Source organism: Pavona decussata, unplaced genomic scaffold, assembly GCF_977016875.1.
Source record: "Pavona decussata unplaced genomic scaffold, jaPavDecu1.1 SCAFFOLD_209, whole genome shotgun sequence".
NCBI classification, from domain to species: domain Eukaryota; kingdom Metazoa; phylum Cnidaria; class Anthozoa; order Scleractinia; family Agariciidae; genus Pavona; species Pavona decussata.
The window spans coordinates 29,149-50,218 of NW_028145614.1; the positions used below are offsets into that span (position 1 = coordinate 29,149).

Sequence of the window (21,070 nt, forward strand, 5' to 3'; positions counted from 1 at the left end):
ATTTAAATCATTCAAACCCTTGCCTGAGGGAGGAATTTTGAGTGGTTCGAATAGGCCATTTCCGAATTGCTTTGAGTCTCCGTTTGTAAAAGTGAGGCCACCTGCAAAGTTCTAATTATGATATTTGTTTTCATTCACATGGAAACAAAAGTAACACTTAGCCTCTCCCACAGCTACTTGGACATGGCCTATTAATCAGCGCATAACCCAGTTGCCAGTGACAGTGAAAATATCGACTGTGTCCAAACAAAACACCGAAAGCGGAAAAAAGGAAAGCAGAGAATAAGGTAAGCAAGTATACTGCTTTAAGGCGACCGAATCTGCGAGATTACGAATATAGCTGGAAAATTAATTGAATTCCACAAAAATGATATTAATGTAGTCACTGGCGAAAGGTAAAAAGCTTACTGCGAAAGTAGATGGGAAGCCTAAGTAAGTAGGCTTGTCCGGTCCGAGCGAAAATGCCGTAGTTGGTAACAGTGAGAATAAGTTCGGCCACTTGGGTATAGTTCCAAAGAATCAGTATTTCTAGGCAAAGCCGATTCTTCATGTTTGCTATCCGGCAAATGTCATAATCGACGCAAATGTCATAATCCGGCGACGCGGCCATGCATATGTTGGCCATTGCGGGGAGTAGAACGTTGTCGTTGTCGAAAAAGTTTCGCGCGAACACGTTCACGAAAATTTCAGCGAGAAATACTGCAATAGGTAACAGACGGCGTTTAAAAGAACTAAGGCGAATGCGTCAGATCACAAGGAGAGTGATAAACTTTTAAAGGAGTAAGTTGGAAAGTGTATGTAGAAACATTGCTTGAAGTTTGAAATGCTAAGGAGAGAAGTACTGGAAACTAATCTTGCCGTTCATGCCAAGATGCAATAAATCATGTAAATTACAATCACTTTCTTGTGTATGGCAGCGTGAAATACTTGTTTGCTATCTCTACCATCTTTCTGCCAAGGTAGACCAATCCTTTTAGTGTTATTGATTAAATTCAAAATTTGACGAGGACCAACAAACGTTACATCGGAAAGAGCAAAAGATAAGAGTGTAAACATCGCAACAATTCGTCACAGGAGATTAAACTGGTTGAATAGTTTGCATGTTATAGGCGTCAGATGTTCAATCAGTACAAGTATAGTTCGTGTTTGAATCTATGTTTGGTATGGTGAATAACGACCACCATAACATATTAACGCCAATAGAATTTGAAGACTCATAAGTAAAACTGACCATAGGGTTGCAACAGTAAAGAAAATACAGAAGTTAAAGTTGCTTCTGGAACTGCAGACCTTCCAAAACACATGCAATCTTCGTAAATCACACGTATTTGAGGTCTGTCTCATGATCAAGCCCTCACGCATGACTAGTCTGCTCCCACGCATTTTTCACCCTGAATACGGAATTTCCGGCAAAATAATAGTCTAATATATATAATGCGTCTTTTCAGATTGAGGTTTTACTTTACTTCAATACGTGATTAAAATTTAGCGCCGCAGCCTACTCCTCAATGGAGTTCCGGCACTTCTGTTGCACACGGCCTGTACCAGTCGGGCATTTTCACAGCACCTCACACGTCACGTACTGTTCATTTCAATCTCGTACCCAGAGTCCTCTGGCTTTTTGGTCAGCGGGTGGACTCTAGGTACGAGATTGTGTTCATCAGTCAGTTTAATCCCATCGTCAGAGTCTCGCGGCTGCGAGCCAAGTCAGGCTAGTTACATCAGATGAGGGCTTCTTCGTGCTATCCGTGCTTTTCGATTTCATTTAGTCTTAATTTCAGCCGACTCAAGCTTCGTCATGAGTGTTCAATTTTTTAGATTCTAATTAACCCTGGAGGGAGGGTGTCACATTTCGGCGCATGTGCATGAATCTATTTTTCTCTCTTTCTTATCAATTTTATGGCTTTAAAAATCCCACTCACATGTACTTTAGTGATTACATACTATAATTCGTTCAAGCAAAATGACGGAAGACCAGACTTCACAGATACTGAATTTAGTGCTGACCCGGAGAATTTATTCCTCGGTTGATGATTTTACAGGCATTTGCATGCGAAATAATGCAAATGGTGTTATGACGACTCCGAAACGTTGCTCGATTTTATAGTTGATTTTTACTTTCTTGTGTATTACCAAACCTTTGCATATAAATATTGCAATCACCTGAAAAATCATCAACCGTGAAATTTTCACGAGCGAATTTGCCGCCCAAATTATCTACTCGCCTCCGGATGATCTTTAAGCAATGAATTAAAATTAAATGGTCTTGTGTCATAGCGGGCAAGAGCGAAAAAAGTATTTTGATTCATGCACATGCGCCGAACAGTGAAAGCCTCCCTTTTACTGTAGATGGACAGAAACTAGTTAATGTTCTTGAGATATACAAAAATGAACAGAATTTGACGTATTGATAATCAGTTGTAAACATAAATGGAACATTCCTATGTTTCAAGAACATCAGAAAGCTCATTTCCCAGAATCTTATGGAAAAGTGCCTCTCTCTCTCCCATCCCTGTCTCCCGGCTAGGTTTATGACATCGAGAAACAGCTGATCACACCCCAATCTCAGTCACTTTGATTCAGCAATGTTGGAAGGTCTAGTTAAAGAATCAGCTGCAGTAAACAAAGATGAAGTTTTTCTAAAACGAAGTTGGAGGTGCAAAATGTCAGTGATTTCGAAGCGTGGTTGAGATAAAAGGGATCGCGTTTCCGCCAGGAAAATTTTGAGAGAAATTCAATGGAATTATTAGAGTAAAAGTTTTATGTTTAGAAAATTGCTGATTGAGAAATTTGACATTATGCAGAATGGGGATTATTAACTTACTTCACATGTTAACCCTATGTAGACGGGACGTTTTCTGTCTTCTGGGGCCGGGAAGGGGGAGGAGGGGGCTGATTGAGATCCCCTCTATAACTCCGCAAGTATAAAAGCTATGACAGTAAGACTAAGAAGATAATTAGTACGTAGAGTGATGTCTCCTTTGAGGTCCACATTGCGAAGTGATGACTTCATATCACGTGGTAATTAGGTCATGATTGCCAATGGCGGCCACCTTGGATTTATGGATTTTCTCAGCGCATAAAGATCACCCTTAGACTAACACTAGGAATCAAAATGTATAGTCCAAAGTAATATGCTGCGCAGAAGCGTAACCGCCGATTCGAGAAATGTTTTTACTAAACTATCTACAACCTGCGAATTACCAGTTGCTCTTTCATTAGGCTTAATGTAGCTTTACAAAACCCTCGAAAAATTCAGGGCCTCCTGGTCACGTAACTGATAACGTAACCATAGTAACAATGTTATAAAAGATAGCTCTAATAACTATCTACACACATGCAAATTCATTTTGCAATGCACCTCAAACTCATGGAGATATGTCTCTCAACCTAATCTCCCAGATTTTCTGTCATTATGTCTTTTGTGCAAGGCCCCCTTAATTTTAAGATGCAAGACCGTTTATGGCCATTTTTTTTTCTTACTACATTGATTATTTTCGAATGGATAGATGTGCGTTTTCGTAATGAATTTAAACGCGTTTTGGGTATGGTCATGTGTCTGAGGACGTCATCACACTGCATTGGATATAATTGATATTTTATAGCAAGTGTTATTCCCATGTTGTGTGGCATCCTCCTTGGCTTAAAATTGATTTGCGATTTTTCAGGTGCAAAAGATTCTGGGAAGGTTCTTATTATAATTATTTTTAAGCAATAGAGGACCTTTTCCGTGTTTACATGGCTTCATCTAAACACGAGGGGGGTTGGGAGAACGCGAGAAAATTATGCAAACCCATGACGCAGTCGAAGATTTGCATAACTTTCGAGAATCCTCCCAACTCCCCGAGTGTTTAGATGAGGCTATGTAAACTCGGAAAAAAGTCCTCCATTGCTTTTATAAAATATTTCTCAAAAATAATTCGAGAAAAAAGGGAATTTTTGTTTTTTTATTTCTTGATTGAAATAGATATTCTCAATACACGCTCTGGACAATGATATTTGGTACTAGCCAATGAAAACGCGTATCAGACAACACATGAACGAATCAAAATTTGCCTTATAAAAGTCAAAATCAAGTTGAAATTTGTGGCAAGCGCCAGCGAGCACCGTGAAGATGGCGGCGATTTCATATTTGAATCCTCGTAAATCTTGCAGAAAAATACCGAAAGTTTGGTAAAAACTAAAATAAATGTTCAAAATATACGATTCTGTAAGGAAAGAACTTTAAGATGAGAAGTTTATTTAAGCTGAAAATGAATGTCACTGTACTCGATCGCTCTTGAACGTAACGTGAACTTGCCTGATTTGGCAGCCTGAGAAATGGTTAAGAAGTTGAATCGCTCATTGTGCCTTGTGAAGTTTTGCTGGCTAGGAATCATATAACAAGCAGGATCCTAGAAATAGTAATTATAGTAATAGTAATAGTAATAGTAATAGTAATAGTAATAGTAATAGTAATAGTAATAGTAATAGTAATAGTAATAGTAATAGTAATAGTAATAGTAATAGTAATAGTAATAGTAATAGTAATAGTAATAGTAATAGTAATAGTAATAGTAATAGTAATAGTAATAGTAATAGTAATAGTAATTGATTTTTACGCTGAGAAAGAAACTTGACGGCCAAAAGTTTGATTTGAAGCATTTATAGTCTGCAGCGTATTGTTTTGTGTTGGTTTTCGTGTACATTTACTGCGTATTTTGTTGCATATTTTGTCATCTTCGCTTGAGCTACCTCGACGAGGTCGTCTAGCTCACAATCATTGAGGCAGGCAAAGCGCTGTCGTTCAATTCTTCTTTCTTTTGCTTTATTTCCTCGGGTTTATAGGGGAAGAGATAGGAAAACCCCAATCAAAACATTGAGTGTTATCAAGCAAAGGGCAACGCTCAACTGTAACGATAATATATCGGTTATCCCTGGTGTCAATAGTATGGACGACACTAGCCACCCCTTCTTCTCTTTAACATTCCCATTAATTCTAATCATTAGTGTTATCGTAATTTACTCACTCATTTTGCTGCATCAGAATGTTCTTTGCTCTAACTAAGAGGAGACATGCTGCTTATTCCTAGTGCCTAGAGCTCTGCTAGCTGTAATCTTTATACAGTATAATCTGTGTGCATTTTCTTTCCTTTAATTTATAGGAATTATGGCTAACACCGGCCTAGCATTTTCAGGTGGTGGCATTCGGTCAGCAGCATTCTGCTCCGGAGTCCTGCGCAGACTGCTCGAGCGTGGAGTAGAGGTGGACTTCCTGAGCTGTGTGTCAGGGGGCGGTTACACAGGTACTGCCTACCTGGACTGGAAATACCGAGAGGAAAGGAAGGCAAGAACAAAAGCGGAAGAAGGGAAAGAAACAGAATTGGTACAAGGAAAGAAAAACGATTGGTACGAGGATTTCTTTAACCACATGACTCAGAGGAGCGGATACATCTGCAACTGGATGGAGCCCCTCAAAGGAATCGTAGACACACTAGTTTTTTCCTGCCTCGTTATGATGGTGACCGTTATTCAGCCAATCATCAAATGGGGAAGCTACGCATGCCCAGTAGCCTATATCATTGAGTTTTTCTTTGGAAAATTAATGCGAGATGCAGCTGACTGCGATGCTAAGTTAGCAGACGCGAGCACATCTTCATCGCTTAATGAGGAAGTCCACCGTTGCTTACAGGGAACTGACCATGTGGACACTGTAATACTTTTCATTGCGTTGTTCATTCTATTCAGCACCTCTTACGTTCTGTTAAGGCTAATCAAACGGTCATATCGAATGCTAAAAATCTTCCTTCACCTGAGTCAATACATCTTTGGAAGCTTTTTCGTGTTCACGTTTATCCCCTTTACAATTTATGACTTTTTCACGAAGATTCCACTGTTGGCTCAAATCTTTGTGGCGATCATTGCAGTAATAATATGGATTGTTCTACCTCTGCTACGAACCAAGACGTCTTATGTCCTGATAGTCTATATTTACTCTTACGTAATATACTGGAAGGTGTACCAACTCAAGTTGTTCGGTCATATTTCGTATTCTGATTCTATTTTTCATTGGCTGCTCGGAGCTTCTGGGATCGCGTTGTGGATAGTGCCTTTGGCGAGCACAGTACAAGAGAGACTTGTGCATGTTTACAACAGGTGAGTGGCATGTTTGCATGAGTATGCATGTGTCATTTACTGAATAATATATCATTTATTCACCAGGCTTAAAATATTCCATCACATTTTTTCCATTGCGCATATGCCAAACATTGACATTTCAATCCTAGCATTATGCAGGATGTTTGTCCCATGAACCTAGTTTAATGGCCTTAGCTCGCACGAGTCTCCTGTAGCTCAGTGGTGGAGCATCCGAACAAGTAATCGGAAGGCGTTAGGTACGACTCCGGATAGAAGTACTCGAATTTTCTTTTTTTCCGAGTATGCCTGTGTCATTCACTGAATAATACATCATTCACAAAAAGATGTTATTAGAGAGGTTTTAAGTACACTGTCAAAGTAAATTCGCTCTGTTTGTTCTCGCTTTGCCTTGATACTGATGTTTGATTGATTAAAAAACTTGAACACTTTTTTTGCAGCGTTTTTCAGTTGAGTGTCGAAACGATTGCGTTCGCTGCAGTTTTGCTTTACTAAAGTTCCCTGATCGGCAAGCAAAACTCGCGCTAACGCAAATCACAGTAGGAAAGGAGCATTTAAATGACAAAGCATTTAGACGAGTTGATTGGGTGTGGAAGGACCGTTTGCTTTGGCTAACCACAGAGGATTACAGAGCTAACAACTTTTACTTATTCAGTTCAGTTCTCTGTTTCTTTATGTCTGTGATCGAAACCAACAAAAAAACTCAGTAACCACTACTTGTCAGTTGCAAGAACCATCTGCACCATGAGCGTAATTTAAGAATCAAATAAATATAATGAACTTTTTCAACGCAGGTGGAGGTTACAGAAGGCATTTTACCACAAGGACGCCCTGGGACCCTGTCGGTGTTCAGGTATCCGCGTTCAGGACATCTGCCCTCTCTGCACATGTCTGCCTCGGAATGAGCAACAAAGTACAGACGCGACGAGACCTCTGACCTTAGCAGATCTAAAAGGAATGAAGCCCGAGTACTTATCCAATATGGTGGTTAACCGTTGGAAAATAAGTCAAGATTGCAAGGAAGAGTATGAGCTTTTGATCATGTCACCTACAGGGATAGAACGCTTTGACCGCGATCCGAATAAAAAGCAGTTCGAGGGTAGACTGAAGCCTGAAGATGTGATGTTGTCAGACGCCATGGCAACATCTGCAGCAGCACTTTCAACCCACATGGGAAAATATGATCAGTCCATTACAGGACTGACTCGTCTTCACACAATTCTTGATCTCGAAATGGGCGCTACCATGGTTACGAACGTCAAATCCCTGAAAGAGGAATCCATGGCATTTAAGGTATGTTCCGTGTTTTGTTTGTGTCATCGTTTGAACAAATAGGATTTGCCTAATTTATTTGACCAACCCTGGATTAAATATTCATAACTTCATTTAATAAAGCTACCAAAGTTTTCCTACAATGTATCTGGAGAAAACAATTTTGTATGACATTCATTGGTTACGCCACGTCGTCATCATTCTGGCAAGCGCGTTTTCTACATTTTTTTAAAAGTTTTTAGTAGAAACACATTAAGCTGATAAAGGCTTTATTTAAACGTCATATGATATCATCGTCTCATTTTGTGGATGACGCGAAGAAAGCTTGGTCATTCCTCGATTTAACATTAAAAACACACCTACAAAACGTAGTCGCAGCCATGAAAAGGAAAAACCTTGCGAACAATGATATCTCGTACTATGATGTTGCCAGAAAAATTGTTTACAAAGCTGTTTACAAAGGGTTTTGGCTTTGGCCTTCGGCCTCGGGCCGTACTCAAGACCTCGGGCACAGTTTTTTTCCCATACGGACCTCCCGCCCAGTAAATAACATATATTTATTTTGAGATTTCCTCATGCAAATTTACTTTTAGCAAATATAATCGTGTTGGATTTCACATGTAGGTGTGTTTCGACGTGATCGTGCGCCCAGGTCGTATTACCGTTGAAAAAGCTGCAACGTCTGCCCAAAAAATAAGGGTATTAGCGTGGAAAGGTATTCACACAAATACTCCTCTGTCGCCAAAATTCATTATTACCACTGGAACCACAAATACTCCTTTGTCGCCAAAATTCATCACTATCTTAGATGCACTTTATAGTTACAAAATCCGACATGTTTTGTGAGGGAGTAATACTTGATTTTGTTTATTCATCCTTTGCGTGACATTTTCGGTTGAACAACACACGTTTATTTCAAAAACTAAGGGATGCCTTAAACTCTCAGCGAGTGTTTTATCGTTCACCTGTCATCATAGACTGAACTAACGTGCATGCTCAGATACTCCTAAAACAACGACGCCCAAGTATACGCTCCCACAGCCTCTTGTTGTAGAAGAGATGGGACACACGTATATCGCAGCAGGGCCGTACCTAGGATTTTTTGTCTACGGGGGCAAACTCCGCACACCCATCGACAGAGGTCTCCCGTGTACAGACAGGGTTTCTAGTTGGACGTTTTTGTTTTACCCCTACACAGAGAGTTATTGCCTCTGAGATCTTTTAAGTCTGAAATTGTCAGGATTTATTATGGCATAAACACCCTGTTTAGCTCGAAATTGCCTCCAAGGTCTGTACTATACAATGATGATTTATATACCGTCTTAAACTCAATTGCAAGCTATACTGTGAACAGCAGATCGTCCAAATCCACTACAAATACTTAGGAGTAGCACAGGCCTTTAAAAACCAATTTACGCTCAATTTAACTCTGAAAAAACCTACTCGTGTCAGCTAGATTTAAAAAGGCTACAACATGCGCGAGGGAGTCGCGTAGGCTTGTCACTCTTTTTTTACACAATTCTAAACCACCGACAACCCAAATTACAAAATCATTATCTTCACAAGAAAACTTGTACTGGCCTTTGCCTCGAAAGATTTTCCAAAATAAAAATTTGGAATTCACATTAAAGAGAGATTTTTCAGTCAATTAGTGAATTTTCTTGTGATTTTGGACCAATATAGCTACAAGAAATAGCTCAGCGAACCCAAACTCTATGTTAGGGAAAAAAATCAGTTTTCCTGGAGGGGGCAGCTGCCCCCTCTGCCCCCGCGCTATGTACGGCCCTGCGCAGATATCGCAGGATATCTGCTGTGTACGGACGACGAACATCGAGGCCACTGTTTGAAAGGGGGTTACAACGGACTGAATTATAAAATACTTTAACCGCCGATAGTCGAACATAATCCAGGCCCTCTATGGCAATTCCTTCGATGTCTAACCTCACTGTTAGGAAGGTGGTCTACAAGTGCCTCATGTAAGAACTTAGGTAATAACGTACAAATTTAGCAAAAATATATGATAATTCTGGCATGTTTTATTCCCTTGATAACTAACAGTTCCCATTTATCCACACATTATTTAATTTTTTCCATCGTTTTTAGTAAATTCACACTCAGAACCGTCACCCTCATTCAATTTCATTTTTTTTTTATTATTTCTTAATTCAACAGATCGCAGCGTATCTGGTACACATTCTCCGTGGACTTCCCTTGATTGCTGTGCCAGCATTTTTTGTTTATGACGATTCTGCTGCCACAACTATCGAGTCATCTGTCAAAGTCACAATGATAATCTTTTTGATCATTCACATCGTGTTGGCTATCATCGCCCTGATTGATACTGGAGCCTCAGAACCACGCTGGTGGGAGATATTGGCCAGGTAAGGGTTTGGCAGCGTTTTCGTATGTTTTTGCCGGCAAATGCTTTTGTCCGATGGCCAAACAAGATTTCTTCGGAAAAGCAGGACTTCAAATTGGGTGATTGGACTTGCAGCTTTAATCTAACCGATTAACTGAAAAATAGTCTCAGATCCGAAGTCTCCGATAATTGACTATATATGCGGCAGTTAGCCATGACAACGTCGCAGAGATCCTCTGTAAAACGATGATCGTAATTGATTTTGTTCTTCTTAATGAGATATTATACTGAGATAATCGTCACCCTTAGTAACCATCACCATAACTACACCATAACTACAACCATAATAACTTTAACCGAAACAACCACCACCACCATCATCATCATCATCATCATCGTCGTCGTTACCATCAACATCGCAACACCACCTCTTCAGCGTTATTTCCACGTCACTATGTCACTATCACGTCACTGCCATGTCATTCTCGTTATCATCATCATCATGCAATGTGGTGATAATTCCCACGCTATAGGCGTTCAAAGTGGCCGCCCTTCCTGCAGTTACATTCTTGCAGGCTCCTGGTCATTAACCCTGTTCCTGTGTATAGCTGAATTAGCTCTTACACTATAGGTTTAGTACTTGACGACTATAAGACTTTTCATCATAATCATCATCAGCAGTATGATTATGTCATTAGCATCATCATCATCAACATCATTATTGTCATGGTCATCATAGCCGTCCTCGTCGTTATCGTCAACTCGTTTTGTAATTCCATTTGTGTTTACTTTTAGATGGTTCATCGTGCACAATTCTTTCGTTTATTATGTGAGAGAAATATTTGCTAAGAATAACATTGGACCAGTACCGCCACCAATCATGTTACTCAGTGATGGTGGCCATGTTGAAAACCTTGCTATTCTTCCGCTTTTGAAAAGAAGGCTGCCAAGGATAGTCGTAGTAGATGGAGGCCACAAGGGCGGGGATACATTCTATGGAGAAAGCATTCTGAACGCAATGCATCTGGCCAGAACCAAGCTCAAATGCTCGTTTCTTAGTGAGGATGGCAAAGATGTCACTTCAGACTTGCGGGAGAAGTTTACGAAACAACAGAACGGGGGAAATCCGCGTCATTACAAGTACGCATTTATTTTACAAGTCACTTACTTTGTTTATGTCGCTGGGAAAGAGGTACCCGTTTTTTGCTATTGTTACTCAGACTTGACTGGGTGCAAGAGGTTTCTAGGTTCGCTAATCCAGGAGGTCGTAGCATATGACTTGTTGGAGCATTACACTATTTTTTTTTATAAGAACATTTTTTATAGGAAAATTGTGGCTAAAATTGACCCAGATTTTAAGAATATGCTAAGAACGTACCCAAGCTGAGACTAAGAGATAAAGCATTTATAGTCAGTTCTGAACCTTTTTTTTTTGCGTCGAGCTAAAAACGCGAAGTAACAGTATTCTTTAAATCAAGGCTAACCAGACACATATGTAAAAGAAATAAGATATGATACAGCGCAATATGGTCTTTTTGAGGTTTCCCGGTTATGTTCATATAGATTTTTTTGAAATTTTATACCACTTAACTTAGGAACATTTCAGGCTGAAACGGCCAACAGCTCATTCCTGGATGTTGCTAAGACTCCAAAAAACCTTGATAACCTTCCCTAGCAACAATTTAGCAATAAAGATTACAGTACACATTTGTTATGAAACTAAAACCACTTCCTATTTTTTCTTACCAATACGGTTCCCCTTGTCATTTTAACAGGTTTAAAGTTTATTATCAAAGCGATGAATCTGCTGATGATGGTGAAGGAGAAATTCTGCTTATCATACCAAAGAATTCACAACCTAACGTCAGTGATGGCGTAGAGAGCGCTGTTGGCGAGGTTCACGGTAATACCGCTGTTATTGACCTCCACGGGCTTGATGAGCCTGACGGAATGTTCCACAGTGATGACGTCAGTAAATTGACTTTATGTTGCTGCGAGTGCTGTCACCAAAAATCATGTCACTGGTTGTCCAAGATCCTTTGCAATGTCTTCCCACAAACCAACACGGCCAACCAGTTCTTTACACCTCGGATGTTCTCAGCCTATCATCATGAAGGATATCGGGCATGCGTAGAGGCCAACGCTGATGATTTTCTAAGAGCTGTTATCACGGAAAGGCAGCAGTGTGCTAGTTGTGAGTGAAAGACTCTTGCCGGAGAAAAAGACGTACTGTATGATAAACTTATAATAGTGTACCGTGTGTGAATTGCCAAAATATTCGTTAAGCAGTAAGTAGTATCACATAAGTTATAAGTCTTGCAGAAGTATGATAATTAGAGAGTTTCATCCTTAGCTAACTGCAAATGGGAAACGAAAAGCTACATTATATTAATCTTTTTGGTTCCTTCTTCGACGATTTGTGGTAAGAGCTTCATCTTTCCACATTTTAATGGTTTAACATGTTAAAGGTAAGGGCAAATTAATGCTCGATTGAATAAAATAGCTCACGGTGATAAAGTATATGTCAAACATCTTATACGATAAATGAGGGGTTCCATCTTAAAGGGCGAAATTACATTGACAAGGTCGTAATAAACATTTCAATGCAAAAGCTTTCAAAGTTTTTTTTTATGAACAAATGTTCCTAATTTTCAAAACATACGTTCTGTGATGTGGAAAACAAAGAATGTCACTGGCACTTAAGAAGACTTTGGCTCGATCAAACATGTTAAATATTAAATGAAATATTTTTTTTGATCAACAGAGAATGGAAGGTCTTTTAAAATTCTGCTGGGTGTCTTAAAAGGTTAAACCTTAAAGGACGGTGTCTCTTAACACCGAGGTAATTTTGGGCAGTTTAATTATGGTAGGCGGGAAAAGCAGATCTAAGTAAGGGAAATTGTAATTAAAAAAGAAAATATTGGGGACAACCAGGTATTTTTCAGATTTAATTAAGGCATAATAATTTGAAAAAGTTAAAATATGAAACAATGTATGGAATTTTGTTTCAAATTGAAACTTAATTATCTCTACAAAATGTGTGGTTACCCATAATTTACTCTTCGGATTTCAATAACACTTGCTCAAATCTTCCGCATAGCCATAAGCCGCGCAAAAATAACTTTGAAATAGTAGGCTCCGTCCAACAGAAATCAGCTTTTCTCGGACAATCCCTAGATGCACAGAACGCATGCGCAGGAGCAATAGCAGGTACGATCCTTAAAGGAAACCTCCACTCTGGAAACATATTAACGTTAAATTTTTGAAAATACAATCTACTTTGAAATTTCGTTGGAAAACATGGAAACAATAATTCAGTGTCAGACAAAGCATGATTTGATGATCGCCTGTTTTCGTTTCTAAATTTCCCAGGCGCCGCCATGTTGGATTTCATAACGTAATACGGTTGCTCAATTGTTTCACACAAAAGAACTTCTGCTGAATAACAACAGCGGCAACCGTAACACGTCATAAAATTCAAAATGGCTCCGCAGACGAAATTTAAAAGCGAAAGTAGTCAATAATCATATCTAATTTTTAACACACTTGAATGTCATTTCTATTTTAGACTAAATTTAGAATTTAGGCACTATTTCCAGCGCTTAACCGTCAATTTGTTGTCAGAGTGGAGGTTCCCTTTCAGTTATCTAAGGATTGGCTTTAAAGTGCTTATAATTTGTTTTATTATTTTCTCACGCGGTTCTGAACAATTCACCCATGAACTTCTGCGAACAAATTTTCCCATTTGCACAATTTGCTGCCATTTTGTATCACCATTTGCCTTACTCTTCTCTCGGTTCGTTTCTGTGACATAGATTAAGGATCACGTGACTTTGGACTAACCAGGGCCGTACCTAGGATTTTTTGTCTGTGGGGGCAAACTCCGCACACCCCTTACAGGGGTCTCCCGTATGCAGACAGGGTTTCTAGTTGGACATTAATTTTGTTTTCACTCCCACACAGAAAGTTGCCTCTACGACCTTTAGAAAAAAAAAAAAAGCACACTGATGCTTTTTGTCTTAAATTGTCATTACTTTTTATGGAATTCATTTTAACACCTTGTTTAGCTTGAATCAAACATTGTCCATCATTTAATGGTAAATTTAAAACACAATCGATGCACTGCTGTAAACAAAGGGAAAAAAATCACTGAGCTTCCACAATTCAAACGCACTATAACAGTGGAGCATTTGCAAAGACACAGTCGTAACTTAAGTACAACTCAAGCCTTTTCAGTTGTACTGTGACACGTTGCATAGCTCTATAACACGCTACAACAATTGCTAGAGAACCGAAAAACCAAATAGCCGTGCCAAGAAACACAACTCCTTGTGACAAAAACTAATAGCCCGACCCGGTATTACAACAACTACAGAATTAACCTCATTGCACGATACAAGCAATGATTAATTTGTTCTAACATTACACAAATCTCAACAAGAAAGGCAGTTAAAACTATCACGCACTTAAACGAGCCAAACCAAACCCAATTGAAATGCCCTATGTGGCATAAAACACCTTCGTTGAACACGCAGAGTAAGAGGTGATATTCAAAATGGAGAGAATTCAAAAGAGGAAAATCAAAAATCATTAGGCACAAATGACCTGTGAGGTTGAACATACGATGGTTAAATCCAAGGCTCGATCAAATCCTCCAAACCCGCTACAAATACTTGGGAGTAACGCAGGCATACTCGTGTAAGCGAGATTTAAAAAGGCTAAAACGCGCACCAGGGAGTGGCATAGGCTTGTCAGTCTTTATTTACACACCAAATTCTAGACCATAGGCAGCCCAAACTGACAAAATCATTATTTATATAAGAAAACTCGTAATGGCTTTTGCCTTGAAAGATTTTCCAAAATAATTATTTGGGATTCACATTGAAGGAATGTTTTTTCAGTCGATTTTCTTGTGATTTCGGACCAATATAGCTACAAGAAATAGCTCAGCAAACTCAAACACTATGTTAGAAAAAAAAAAGACTTTTCCTGGCGGGGGCAGCTGCCCCCTCTGCCCCCACCCCCCCTCCCCCCCCGCTATGTACGGTCCTGCTAGCAGTAAAGAAGTTGAGATTCTTTGAGTTCAGGAGTTGAGAGATTTAAATATGAGATTGCATGTATGGATAACCTCAAGATTTCTCTTTTTTTATTTTTTTTTCTGCTTTGAAGCTATATGGAATAAAGTATTGTAGAGCTGTTTTCAGTGGAGTGTTGAAAGTAATTTCGCGTTTGGTTTGGTCGTGCTTTAGTGTGCTCTATGATTGGTTGCCAACATTCGCGCCATTTTCTCAACCAAAATAAAAAAAAACGCGTCTTGGTCACACGCGTTTTCCCGCGCGGGACTGCTGTCACATGTATTTGCTTCGAATTCTGATTGGTTCATTGGTTTTTTACGTCTGTTGTGAATAGTCAAAGTAATTACGCTGGTTTTGGTTTTACGATACTCAAATCAGTGAAAACCGCTTAATAGAAATTGAAAGTGAAGAAAGAGCTGTGGAAAAAATAAAAGGGCTGTTAAAGGTGCTTTCCGGTTGTCAGAACTGGCTGGCCAGACCGGTCATTTCACCGATGGAATTCACCAATTTCTTCAGAATGGCACAGAAAGTTTCCTTAATGTGCAATTTTGAAGAATTTGTAGAACCTACCCTTCAGAATGGCGCATTCCATTATTTTTTTACAAACTAACTGTTCTGGCTGTTCAATTCTGATAAAATAATGGAAAGCACTCTAAATTAAAAAGAATAAAGTATTGTACTGTTGATATTCTGTGTGCCCACCGAGCAAGTCTTGTTTCAAATTTAGACAGATAGTTTACTAAGAGTGTATTTCTCTCCAGTCAGCTGAACCCTTTACCCCTTTTAGTGACCAGTATCAAATGTCTCCTAATACAGCTGTAATATATCTTTTTCGTTCAGATGTAAAGGTCAATGAGATTAAAGGAAATGATCACAGAAGATATTTTGATATTTAAACACATTCTCCCAACTAGTACCACAAGAAGAATGTGTAGAATATTAAGGAGAAAGTGGATGTTGATTTTCACTGAATCTTGGGACTTTCAGACATAAATTTTGCATACCAGTGAACTGTTACAGGAAGCTAGCTACAATAGTCAAGCATCCCATCCAGTGGTGAGAGGGTGTAAATGATGGGGCTGTAGTCATCACATTTTACTGAAACTGGACAGGGGTCCAAGCAATCTCATACCCAGAGTCCTCAGCCTCCTTGGCCAGCAGTTGGTCACCAAGAGAGACTGTGGGGAAGTGGAATTTTATTACCACAGGATTTCTGCGGTAAAAAAATGAAGCTATTACAAGGCAGCCAATTAAAGAATTTAAATAAAATTGCAGTTCCCCAGAGTCTCTCCTGCCGACTAACCACTAGTCAAAGAGCTTAAGGACTCTGGGTACAAGACTGGGGTCCAAACTGCAACTGTTTGGTTGCCATGGTAAGTAAACAAATAATGATGACTGAGATTGTGCTAAAGGCTGCTGATTTAGTGAGTGTTCAAGCAGTACATTAGTATACATGTACTGCTAAGCAGCTTTATTTTTTATATTAAATTTTTAAGATCCAAAGAAAACACTGGTAAAAAACGTTTTACAGCATACTCAAAAGACTAATTTATGCTTAGTGGTTTTCTAACTCACACAATATTAAGAGTGTGTCAAAATTGGTAACTGTTAAAAGTTTATATCTGGTATGTAAAGGTAACATTGAGAAAAAGTGAGCTTAAAGCCCTGAATTGGAGCTAACATGCAAGTACTGCGGTGAGTCATCTAGCTCAATCAAATAACTAACAGTGGATTAGACCTTTTACATTTAATACTATACATTTATACTATACAGGTGTATTCTATGAGTAATAATTTTCACATTCAATGTTAAGGTTAATCAGTTGTTACCCATAAAAAAAATTCAACAGTAATAATTATTATAGTGTATGACAATCTTTTTTTTTACTATGTAGACTAACAATACAAAATTAATTGCCATGACTGTAAAGTACATCAAGAAAGCATGTCACTTTTATTAATGAATTCCAAAACGTGTAGTTCCAGAAAACATTCATACCCAACAGAAGGATTTTTCTAAACGCCCACCCCCTATCCTTCTGGTACAGCAATCCAATTTAGCTTCGTAGCTTCCTTTAAATTTTTTGCCCTTTGTGGCACACCCCTCCACAGCCTCCTGAAATTTCCAATTATTTCCATGTGGGATTACAGATAATTATTTTCTGGAACTACACAATGGTATTTCCCACTTAATAGCCATTAAAAATTTATTGCTTGCTCCTGTACATAACTCGGTCTGAGTGCTATCCCCTCCTTCTCTTGGTCAAATCCACCCCAAAGGGGGTGTTCACCTCTCATTGTTACTGCGCATATGTTCTACACGTCTCAAGATACTCGAGTTTCCTATGAGTGGTGCCTACTAATACAGGGATATTTTTATGTGGGTTAAAACTAGGTGGAGAAACCAGCACTTCGCAAGAGCTTTTGGTATCCAAAAAGGAAATTGAGGGGAACCATGCACTTTTCAGAGATAATGAAGCTTCAATTTGGAAAAAAAACACCATACTTTGTTTTGTATTTTACCGCTTTGAGAATAATTGTTGCTTAATTATCTCTGAAAAATGCATGGTTACCCCCAAATTTTTTATTTCAATAGCCCTTTTCCCCCATAGCATAAACCGCACAAAAATACTTTGTTATTAGTAGGTACCGTCATTATTGTGCCACAAAGGGAAACCTTTGATTGCCCAGTAGGGGCAGGGATAAGAGGGGAGATTTGTTTCAGAAAAGAGACTTGAACAATTAACCAACATAATTGCATTAAAGTAAACAAACATGATATAGTTTCCAGTAGCATGCTGACCAGTATCTTTAAACTTCTGTGTAGTGTAGACATTGTTGTTGGAAATGAAAGACTACAAATAAATGCAGTTGAAGTTAATGCACATGTTCTGGGTTTCTAGCACATGGCGTGTGGGACTGTCACCAGAAACAGAAACCGCTGTGTTATACAAAACTACAAAATGCTTTCGAGACTTACCCTTCAGAAATCTGAAAAATACAATCGAACTAACAGTTTATAACTGCTGCTGTTTTCTGATGCATACCTGTACTGGTACAGCAATTCCAATTCAGCTTCATGATTTCCTTTATTTTATTTTGGCCCTTTGGTAATACCCACCTCCCTTCCCCCTGAAATTTCCAATCTTTTCTGTAATGGTACTTCCCAATTAAAAGCCTTCAAAAATTCACCACTCTCTCCAATACAACACTCAGTCTGAGCGCTATCCCCTTCTTCTCTTGGTCAAATCTACCCCCACAGGGAAGTTCACTGCTCAAATCCCCAACTTAATGTGCCAGAAAGGAAACAACTTATGATTGCCAAGCAGGGGGGCTGAGGATATAATTAAACATATATAGTTTCCAGTAGCATGATGTCCAGTATCTTAAAATATCTGCGTATCGTAGACATTGTTTTTGGAAACGAGAGACTAATATATCGAGCTAAAGGACTAATTAATGCACATGTTCTGGGGTTCTTGCACATGGCGTGTGGGACTTTCCCCAGAAACAGAAACCACCGTGTTATACACAACAACAAAATGCTTTTAACAATTTTGCTTCAAAAGTACAATCGAATCAACAAAGTGTAACACCGCTGCTGTTTACAATTTGTAGCTGATGCGTACCTGTCCGGGTTCATATTTTCCGCTTGTTTTTGGCTCTTGGAAACGTCCAATTTCCGTCAATCTGAAAGTATGGAATGGAATAAGTAAGAAGAATAAGTATGATTGGTGAATATGAAAGAAAATTACCGTCTTACCGCGCATAATGCCGTCTGATTTGCAGAAAACCACACAACGTTTCGTAGTTTCGCCATCTTTTCTTCACCGTTTTACGGAGAAACCGCTGTCACAAAGAAATGTCAAACTTTTGTTTGTTCTGTTTCCCCACCCCACCCTGGACAATGCAAGGTGCATTAATTTTCAATGTATGGCTACCCACAGGCACAATCTCCCCCCCCCCCCCCTCCCCCGTTCACGGTTCACTTTAGCACTTTATCATACACTGCAGAGTTAATTCGAATTACGGCCACTTCGTTCCATGACCACTTCGTCTGACCACTTCACTGACCACTTCAGTCTGAAACTAACAAATAAAGTTAAGAAAGGATAGTTTTTTCGAAGCAGGTTCATCTTTACTGAAGTCTGATATGATTGGTTGCTATGATCCCAGATCCATGTAAGATTACGTAGAAGTTTACTCGCTTAGTTTACACTTGGAACGAAGTGACTATTCGTTGGAACGATGAAACTTTGGTGGAACGAAGTGGCCAAAGGATGGAACGAAGTGGTTTGGAACGAAGTGGTCATGGAACGAAGTAACCGGATTCCGTTAATTCTCTGACCCATCATATAGCTTAGTTAAAATTCATCAATGAAAATACACAGAAAAAAAAAAAACAGACCAGAGGAAAGTTTTTCCTAACTGAAAAATTTATTCAGATTAGCGTTTATTTACATCTAACAATTTTCGCTTACCCAAAGGATTTGAAAGAATTGAGAGTCAAATTTGAAACAGATAAATTATTGACCAGTGCGGAACACATTTTCCAAACTGATCAGTCGCGAAAACTGTAAGGAATACTAAGAATCCGGCGGTCTATCAAAATAATATTTAAGTAAAAATTGACAATCGATTCAAACTTTAAACCATTTTTTTTATTTGCAAGTTGGATTCCCAGTAGCGTTCAAGCATTTTCGACCAAGTCGGCGGCGCGAGCGATGACCTTTTCTCTAGCTCTTCGCTTAATTTGAAATACCACAATCTGTCCCTCAAAGTGTAATCCAATTTCCTCCGTTTAAACTGTCGATTTATCGGCTCTTCATTAGGTTTGTTTTCTTTCTGAAAATGGCATATTAGAGTCTGAAGCATGAACAGCTTGGCGGGCATTTTGACTGACTGATTGGATCTTTTACGCGAAAGAAAAAAAGTCTTCCTTTCCAGGCACCTTGCCTCCCACGTAGTCGCTTTTAGGGACTCGTATACCGTCCCCTAAAGGCGAATGCGTGGTAGTGGCTAGGCCGCACTAAGACCCACAAATATAAGCCTAGATAATGGTTCTGATTTGGCCGTGTTTGCTGCAGACAATTGGAACAATAGAGGACTAAAATATCCCTTCTAGAGGGGAAGGGCGTTTAATTCAGCTTTAACGAATAAATTTTATTAAAAGAAATTACAATTTGTAACTTCTTGGAAGAAAAAGAAACAAAAAAGATTCTCGACGTAAACCTTGACACGGTTTGCCTAAGGTATCCCGCGTAATTAAAACTAACTGAAGTAATGAAATGAAGTGACAAAAAAATCTTCATGAAGGTAGCCTGAAAACAGGCACCCAGTGGGGTATAGGACGAAAAGAAAAATCAGCGAGCCGGGCGAGCGGAACGGGGTATTGGTATATGAGAGTAAAGTATTATGCAATCCGTGACACAACATACTCGGAGAAAAATTTAAAAAAATCCGAGTTCTCCCAACAATGGAGACTGACCTGTGACCTTCCGATTACTAGTTGCTCTATGACCACTGAGCTACCGGAGACTCGTGGGAGCTAAGGCCATCAAACTAGATTCATATCTTATAGAACAACTTATATCTCATAGGACAAGTAAAAGTCATTCGGCATCCAACGAGTTGCAAGAGAGACTGTATCTTCACAGGAATCGGCTTTACTCTAACTTCACCGATGCCCATCTTTGTAGAAGTAAGGCATCGAGAAAAGAAGTCTGTTTCTTCTCCTAATTTATCTTCACTGTAAATTTAAAATATCGGTTTAAAGACAAGGTTAAGCTGGGATGCCAGTGGTCACGTGATCATCATGTGATCAAATCGTACTTTCATTTCCTCGACCAATCATTGGATTTCTTCATATTGCACGCGCTATGATTAAACAATGGCATTCCTTTATTTAAGGTATCAGCCACCCTTCAGGACAGTCCGCGCGCGGATCGCTGCCATATTTGAGGTTTCAACGTTTTCAAATAGATACGCTTGAGAGCTTTCTTTAAAAAAAAAAACCGGAAGAAAATATTATTTCTGTCGAAAGATATCGAGGGTAAAAGATTTTTTCTCGTTAATTATATTAATTGATCGTTGACAAAATTTGTCATACCCTTGTCACACATCAATTAACTTGACTGTGAACTAGTAACGTGATACCGAGTGTGTGCTTCGACACAACACGTGCGAATTGTCTTCGTGTTGTTTATAGCCTTCAGTATTCTCCGTGGAT

At 39.1% G+C, this 21,070-nt stretch overlaps 2 protein-coding genes across 2 annotated transcripts; one reads left to right on the forward strand and one right to left on the reverse strand.

Annotated features, from left to right (window-relative positions):
* Positions 1–173: 173 nt before the first annotated feature.
* Positions 174–12,578, forward strand: LOC146460655 (uncharacterized). The gene is made up of 6 exons (XM_085087920.1): positions 174–287; positions 5,145–6,135; positions 6,930–7,428; positions 9,580–9,788; positions 10,562–10,906; positions 11,542–12,578. The coding sequence occupies exons 2-6, from the start codon at positions 5,150–5,152 to the stop codon at positions 11,966–11,968; spliced, it is 2,466 nt and encodes an 821-aa protein (XP_084944046.1). The 5' UTR covers positions 174–287; positions 5,145–5,149; the 3' UTR covers positions 11,969–12,578.
* A 3,719-nt stretch (positions 12,579–16,297) lies between these two features.
* Positions 16,298–20,532, reverse strand: LOC146460656 (uncharacterized). The gene is made up of 4 exons (XM_085087913.1): positions 20,512–20,532; positions 18,605–18,690; positions 18,471–18,531; positions 16,298–17,696 (listed from the first exon to the last, which is right to left on the reverse strand). Exons 1-4 carry the CDS (start codon positions 20,530–20,532, stop codon positions 17,481–17,483), a joined length of 384 nt encoding a protein of 127 aa, XP_084944039.1. The 3' UTR covers positions 16,298–17,480.
* Between the last annotated feature and the right edge of the window lie 538 nt (positions 20,533–21,070).